This window comes from Punica granatum, unplaced genomic scaffold, assembly GCF_007655135.1.
Source record: "Punica granatum isolate Tunisia-2019 unplaced genomic scaffold, ASM765513v2 Contig00424, whole genome shotgun sequence".
In the NCBI taxonomy this organism is placed as follows: domain Eukaryota; kingdom Viridiplantae; phylum Streptophyta; class Magnoliopsida; order Myrtales; family Lythraceae; genus Punica; species Punica granatum.
In genome coordinates, this window is record NW_022204338.1 from 1 (window position 1) to 7,854 (window position 7,854).

Sequence of the window (7,854 nt, forward strand, 5' to 3'; positions counted from 1 at the left end):
TTGTGTTGGGAGATAATATATTTTTGCCCAGCACATCTAATTACATTGGCGAAGGTTTGTCTTTGTCGACACATATTGCTCTTGCCGACACAAGTTTGTGCATCACTATGTACTATAGTTTTAGTCGACACACCAATTATGTCGGGGAGAAGTAAAGTTTAGGAGCCAGAATGAAATTTTGAAATTTCAAACTCTTTAATTTCAAAATCTTAAATTTCAAGACCTCTTTAATAAACTTACCCTTCCCTTTCTCTCTATCAGACCTAGCACTGTCCGTTTGTCTCTTCCTGCTTGCTCTTACCTCAAATCTTACCTGCAGCCCTCAGAACTCGACCTCAACCCATCATCTCCTTCCTTCTGCTTCTTCTTTCGAAGGCCACGAACTAGGGAAGCTCCTCCTTTTCTCCCCTTGTTTGCGGCTACCGCTCCACCCTTCTTGGAGCTGCCGCTGCCTTGCTGCTTTCTCTCCCTCAGCTGCTCGCCAGTCCCTTCCTCGAGTTGCCATTGCTCTGCTGCTTCTCTGCCTCAGCTGCTCCTCGCTCCCTTCCTTGAGTTGTCACTACCCTGCTGCCTTCTCCCAAGGCTGCCACTCAACTGCTTGCTGCTCCCGCATCACATCTTCTTTCCATTGCCACTCCAATGACATCTTCTTTCCCCTGCCAGGATAAGGTAGGTTGGCCATCAGACATCCTCCAACCTTCCTCCCACAGGCTCTACCTTTTCCTTTGAAAACTCCCGCGAGCTCTAAATTTTGGGGTACTCTCTGTCTCTGGGTTTAAGCTTTGATGTCGGTTTTTTTTCATTTTGTATGCAATGGATTTCGTTTTTGATCATTGGTGCGGGGAGGAGAGGTTTGTAGATTTTGATTCTTTAATCCTGATGTTTCTCGATGGATTACCTTGGCATAGTAATCTAGGGCTTTTGAGTAATTAGAACTTTTCCTTAGATTTGTGTCGAATTCGGAATCTGTCTGTGCAAAGATCCAAGATGTAGTTCAAGTTCTAATAACTAGGTTGACTCCATTTCTTTTTGGTTTGTTTCATTTGGTGCTTTCGGGTTGATTACCTCCCATAATATTGTATATTCAGGACGTTTTAGTTGTGAAATTGGACTGCTTTTGTCAAATTAGGCCAATATCGAAATCGCCATTGAGTTCTCTGGCTGAAGGTTTTGCGGTACATATGAATTTTACAATTTTTTTGGAAAGATTATGATAGTTACATATTGGGCATTTGATTTTTTTTTTTATAAAGAATGTGCTGCTCGGCTGCTGAGGTAGGAGCCGAGCAGCAGCATGCTACCTTTCAAAAGGCAGGATGCGAGCTTTTTTTTTTTTAAAAAAAATATGTATTTGCCGACGCACTTACGTGCGCCGGTACAGGTGATGGTGCATAACCCAACCAAATGTGTCGGTTTAGTGAGAACTTGTGCTAAAGCACAAAGTGTTGGCATGTAAACTTGATTTTATCGGTAAATGCTTTGAATGGAAGAAGTTTCTAGTGTTATCGGAAAATGATGAGTGCTTTGACTAGTGAAAGTTTCTAGGGTCATTGGATAGTGATGAATTAAATGGGAAATGTCATTAATAGAGTAACTAGAATCTTCTCTTGAGATATATAAATATGTAATATGATGAATTATGAAAAGATAAGAAAAAGAAGAATATATCAATAAAGTCTCTCTTTGTTTCAACGTCCCCCTCTCCTCTCGTTTCTATTTCTCTTCCATACCATACATAGGGTAACAAAATTGGTATCAGAGCCAAAACAACAATGGCTTCGATCAGTTCTTCTCAATCACAGGTGCCTAGATTAACCAAAGACAACTATGGGATGTGGAGCATCCAAATGGAGGCCCTTTTGGGTTCTCTCGATGTGTGGGACCTTGTGGAGAACGGCTATGCAGAATCATATACGGACGAGGAGGATGAGAAGAAGCTTAAGCAATTAAAGAAAAGAGAGAAGAAGGCGTTGTTCACCATTTATCAGGGAGTCGATGAAGCCACGTTCGAGTTAATTGCTCCAGCAAAGACGTCGAAAGAGGCTTGGGAGATATTAAAGAAAGCATATGTCGGAGTCGATAAAGTGAGGAAGATTCGCTTGCAGTCCCTGGGAGCTCAGTTTGAAGCACTACAGCAAGGGAATTCAGAGACGATCTCGGATTATTTTTCCCGAGTGATTTCCATTGTGCATCAGATGAGAAGAAATGGTGAGGAGTTGAAGGATGTTCGGGTTGTAGAGAAAATCTTGCGTTCTCTAGACCCAAAGTTCGATCATGTAGCTGTGGCAATTGAAGAATCTAAAGATCTGGAGGCGATGATAGTCGATGAGCTCTTGGGATCCCTGCAAGTATATGAAGATAGAATACAAAAGAAGAAAGGAGAGAAGAATACTCTGGAGCAAGCGCTGCAGACAAAACTCTCCCTCAAGACTGAATCTTCGAGAGGAGGTCATCAACGAGGAAGAGGAAGAGGCGGAGCCCGAGGCCAAGGCGGTCGAGGTTCTAACTTTGGTGATTAAACTAGCATCCACGGTGATGGAGACGATCGTGATCAGAAAGGGTATGGCCGTGGAAGAGGTGGTGTTCGAGGCCGAGGCCGAGGTCGAGGACGCGATAGAAACACTGGAGGAAGGTACGACAAATCTAAAATCCAGTGTTATGTTTGTAAGAAATTCGACCATTACTCTTATGACTGTTGGTATAACACCAACAACGGAGGAGAGAAAGCGAATCTTGTCGACAAAGAAGAAGATGATGAAGGGCTAGTGTTGTTGATGTCGTATAATGAGCCAGAACCACTTCAATTCGTCACGTGGTTTCTGGACACGGGAGCCTCCAATCACATGTGTGGAAGAAAGGAATTTTTTGCCAAACTTGACAAAAGGCGGTTGGGTAACATCACTTTTGGTGATCTCTCGAAGAGGCCGATTGAAGGAAAAGGTGATGTAATTTTCGAACTCAACAACGGGAAGCAGCTTTGCATCTCTGATGTTTATTACGTTCCCGACATTAAAAGTAATCTGTTGAGTATCGGCCAGTTGTTGGAAAGAGGCTACGATATAAACATGAAGGATTCGGCTCTTAGCATTCGGGATAAGAACGACAAGCTCATTACTCATGTAAGCATGACCAAGAATAGGATGTTTCCGCTAAAGTTAAGTGTTAATGAGGCAAATTGTCTCAAGGTGACAACTCTGGACGCCTCGACTCTTTGGCATCTTCGTTATGGGCATTTGAATTTTGAGGCGTTGAAGCTGCTCGAGAAGAAAAACATGGTGATGGGACTGCCGAAGATCGAAGCCCCACGCAATCTGTGTGAGGTTTGTGTCATTGGAAAGCAGCAGAGGAAACCTTTCCAGAAGTATAAGTCGAGAAGAGCATCCTTGCATCTCGAGCTGGTGCATTCAGATGTTTGCGGACCCATCAAACCCATCTCCATCGGTGGAAATCGATATATTTTGACGTTTACTGATGATTATAGTGGAAAAACATGGGTCTACATGCTGAAGGAGAAGAAAGAAGTTTTCACTAGATTTAAAGAGTTCAAAAGTCTGGTGGAAAAGCAAAGTGGCTGCCAAATAAAATGCTTGCGAACCGATCGAGGAGGCGAATATACATCGCTGGAGTTCGAGAATTTTTGCAGGGAAAACGGGATTGTTCATCAGCTCACGATGCCTCAAACACCACAACAAAATGGTGTTTCAGAGAGGAAAAATAGGACGATTCTAAATATGGTTCGATGCATGTTGAAGGAGAAAAATGTCCCGAAAGAATTTTGGGGAGATGCTATTGCTTGCTCTGTCTATTTGTTAAATAGGTTTCCAACGAAGCGCATTGGAGACATCACGCCGGAGGAAGCCTGGAGTTCTCGTAAGCTGAAAGTCGATTACCTCAGAATCTTTGGGAGTGTTGCTTATGCAAAGGTGCAGGAAGAGAAGCGGACAAAGCTAGAGGATAAAAGTCAAAAGTGCATTTTCTTGGGTTATGGTGAGAATTCTAGCGGGTACAAGCTGTACAATCCCGTGACTCACAAGATTGTGATGTCAAGAGACGTTAAGTTCGATGAGGAGCAGACAAGGGACTGGAAGAACAACGACCAGCTGAAGCAAATTGCTCTTGATGAAGAGCATCAGCAGAAGAATGAGACACTAGGAGACATCGAAGAAGCCTTGTCACCCCGTCGAGTTGGAATTCAGTCCGACAGTGATGGTTCGGGCAGTTCGATTATGAGGAAAACGAAGAGCATTCAAGAGATTTATGACTCCAGTCGAGCAGTCGATGTCAATTTTGATGAGGAGTTCAATAATTTGTGCCTCTTTGCAGGATTCGATCCACTAACATATGAAGAAGCTTCCAAGGAAACAAAGTGGAGGAAGGCAATGGAGGAAGAGATTCATGCTATAAAAAAGAACAATACATGGGAGCTTACTTCACTTCCTCGAGGACACAAAGCTATCGGTGTCAAATGGGTGTTCAAGACAAAAAGAAATGCAAAAAGAGAAGTGGAGAGGCATAAAGCAAGGCTGGTTGTAAAGGGATACAAGCAGAAATACGGGGTTGACTACGAAGAAGTCTTTGCACTAGTAGCCCGACTTGAAACGGTGAGGTTGCTCATCTCTCTAGCAGCCCAAAGGAGATGGAAGATGTACCAGATGGATGTGAAATCAGCGTTCTTGAATGGGAATCTCGAAGAAGAGGTATATGTCGAACAACCACCGGGCTTCGTTGTTGCAGGCCAAGCAGAAAAGGTTTATAGATTGAAGAGAGCCCTTTATGGGCTCAAACAAGCCCCGAGAGCTTGGAATTCTAGAATTGATGCGTATTTTATTCGAGAAGGCTTCGTTAAATGTCCGTATGAGCATTCTCTATATGTGAAGGTCAATTCTGGTGGAGATATCTTGCTGATGTGTTTATATGTAGATGATTTGGTTTTCACGGGCAACAGCAGTTTTATGGCTCGAGAGTTTAAGCAGTCCATGGAGAAAGAGTTCGAAATGACAGACTTGGGTCTAATGAGATACTTTTTGGGCATTGAAGTGCAGCGAGGTGAAGATGGAGTTTTTATTTCACAAGAAAGATATGCGAAGGAGATCTTGAAGAAGTTTTCGATGGAGGACTGTCTGCCCGTGGACACACCGGTGGAGTGCGGCATCAGATTAACGAAGGAAGGAGAAGGAAAGTCGGTGAACCCGACTTATTACAAAAGTCTTGTGGGTTGTCTAAGGTATTTAACATGCACCCGACCTGATATATTGTTCGGAGTTGGTCTCGTAAGCAGGTTTATGGAGACACCGTAGACTTCCCACTTGAAGGCGGCCAAGAGAATTCTCAGATACGTCAAAGGGACAGTTGATTATGGGCTGTTGTATTCATCTAAAGGAGGTATGGAACTTATCGGCTTTAGTGATAGTGATTGGGCTGGAAACTGCGATGATCGCAAGAGTACTACCGGGTTTGTGTTTTATCTTGGTGATACTACATTTACTTGGTCCTCGAAGAAGCAAGCTATTGTTGCTTTATCGACTTGTGAGGCAGAATATATAGCTGCAGCCTCTTGTGTTTGTCATGCTATTTGGCTGAGGAGATTGCTTCAAGAATTAAAGCTGCAGCAAGAAGGAGCAACCAAGATTTATGTGGATAATAAGTCGGCTATTGCTCTGGCCAAGAATCCGGTTCATCATGAGTGTTTGAAGCATATTGATACACGGTTTCACTTCATAAGGGAGCATGTCAAGGCAAAGAAAGTTGAGCTGTTTCATGTGAATTCAAATGACCAAGTTGCTGATATATTGACGAAGGCCTTAAAAGCTGAAGTTTTTCGGCAGTTAAGGAGACAGCTCGGAGTTAAAGCTCGAGGAGGAACAAGTTTAAGGGGGGAAAATGTTGGCATGTAAACTTGATCTTATCGGTAAATGCTTTGAATGGAAGAAGTTTCTAGTGTCATCGGAAAATGATGAGTGCTTTGACTAGTGAAAGTTTCTAGGGTCATTGGATAGTGATGAATTAAATGGGAGATGTCATTAATAGAGTAACTAGAATCTTCTTTTGAGATATATAAATATGTAATATGATGAATTATGAAAAGATAAGAAAAGGAAGAATATATCAATAAAGTCTCTCTTTGTTTCAACGTCCGCCTCTCCTCTCGTTTCTATTTCTCTTCTATACCATACATAGGGTAACACAAAGTGCATTGGCAAGATGAGAAGTTGGGTCAGCGGATGAAAGTGCATTGGCAGAGATCAGCTTTTGTCAACGCACTTTTGAGGTGCGTCGGCAAACTTGGCTACTATGATGTAAAAAATTGTGTTGTTTATTGCGTCGGCAGGGTCTATGCCGACGCAAAAATGTGTTTGTAAAAGTCTCTTTTTGCGTCAGCACAGACACTTTTTCTTGTAGTGTTATGACTAATTGGCGTCCTCAATACGATTTATGTAATTCCTACTTTCATCTATATCGTCTAATGCATTGACAGACATTGTCAGTTCTTTTCTTTAGACTTTCATAAACTTTGTTCGAAATTGGCGCGCATTTTTCAATAGTAAAATACGTTTTTTTTTACGAATTTTGATTCTTCAACTAGTGGATCGATATATTCGAAACTATTATTCTTTTATAGATATCAGTCATGAAATTTCTCCAAATAGTTGTAATGCAAGAAAGTTCAGAGACCAAAAGGGCAATTTTTTATGACTACACATCGTCGTTCAATTTTTTATATCATTCCTCGAATTTGTTCGTGCAACATGCAGCGCTTACATTCATATGGAGCAAGGAAGGTGGCTATATTTGGCTTGCCGCAGCTAGGGCAAGTCCCAGGAATAAAGAGAAGTTCCAGTGTGAACTCTTCTATGGTCGACGCTGCATCCCACCTATTCAGCAGCAAGCTACTTCCCCTTGTCACTAGCTTGAATCGACAATTAACCGGTGCAAAGTTCACTTACATAAACACCACCGGGATCATGACCACGAGTACCCCTTTTATCAGGTATGTGTTTTTAGTGGCAACAGACATCATCATTCTTGATCGTATTGAGAGCTCATTATAGCTGGTCTTTTAATATAAATTTGCAACTGGTGAAAATGCGATCGATTAATTGATAAGACGATCTCTTGGAATCTTCTGTTCTTTTTTTGTCAGCCCTCTTGAATCTCAACAATAGCTGCTGCAAGCTGAAATCGGATGGCTCCTGCATCGAAGGTAGCGCTCCCTGCCTCTTGAGAATACGTTATGCCTCGTTCGACGGATTCCATCCTACGGAAGTGGTGAATGTGGCCTTTGCGGCAAAGGCATACAATAAGTTGTCACCGTCACACGCTTCTCCTTATGACATCCGCCAACTTGCTCTGCTCCCATAATGAGTTCAAGGAAACATCAAATATGTTACTTATCAAACGTGTCACCCTTAAATACGGAAGTTCCTCACCGTAGCGGAATAAGTCATATGAGTCGACAAGAATAAATCGGTGTGGTTTGATGTGGTTGTAGCTATATCAAGTGTTGCTCGCTTGGAGCTATTATATATAAACTTAATGTAAGATTTGTCCGTGTTTACTCACCCAGTGCACCAATTATTTATTTCTTTTGTTTCCACATGTAGGTAGGGTCAGCAATTGGTTCAACGTTATCCCCATTTCGGCCTATGAAACTATCCCTCGTGCCAGGGTGGATGGTCTAACTTCTCTAGTTCCTGCTGAACCTTTCCTATGTGATTTGTTCATGACTTGGAGAGTTTTACCCTGAGTGATTGGTTTGAACTTGGTTTAGTGGGGTCTATTTAGCTGTGCCGCATTGTTGGTTGAAAGAAGCATGGAAAATCAACCTAGGCAAAGTGCTGTAGTCAGTTCTGACCT

At 42.4% G+C, this 7,854-nt stretch overlaps 1 protein-coding gene across 1 annotated transcript; it reads left to right on the forward strand.

Annotated features, from left to right (window-relative positions):
• The first annotated feature begins 6,746 nt into the window (after positions 1 to 6,746).
• LOC116190345 (GDSL esterase/lipase At4g18970-like) lies at positions 6,747 to 7,359 on the forward strand. The gene is made up of 2 exons (XM_031520033.1): positions 6,747 to 6,988; positions 7,164 to 7,359. The coding sequence occupies exons 1-2, from the start codon at positions 6,747 to 6,749 to the stop codon at positions 7,357 to 7,359; spliced, it is 438 nt and encodes a 145-aa protein (XP_031375893.1).
• The last annotated feature ends 495 nt before the right edge of the window (positions 7,360 to 7,854 follow it).

Excerpts from the sequence above, each read along its gene's own strand:
- LOC116190345 (XM_031520033.1), top strand. The coding sequence starts at position 6,747 with ATGCAGCGCTTACATTCATATGGAGCAAGGAAGGTGGCTATATTTGGC. Across the intron at positions 6,989-7,163 it reads ACGAGTACCCCTTTTATCAG|CTGCTGCAAGCTGAAATCGG; the intron begins GTATGTGTTTTT and ends TCTCAACAATAG.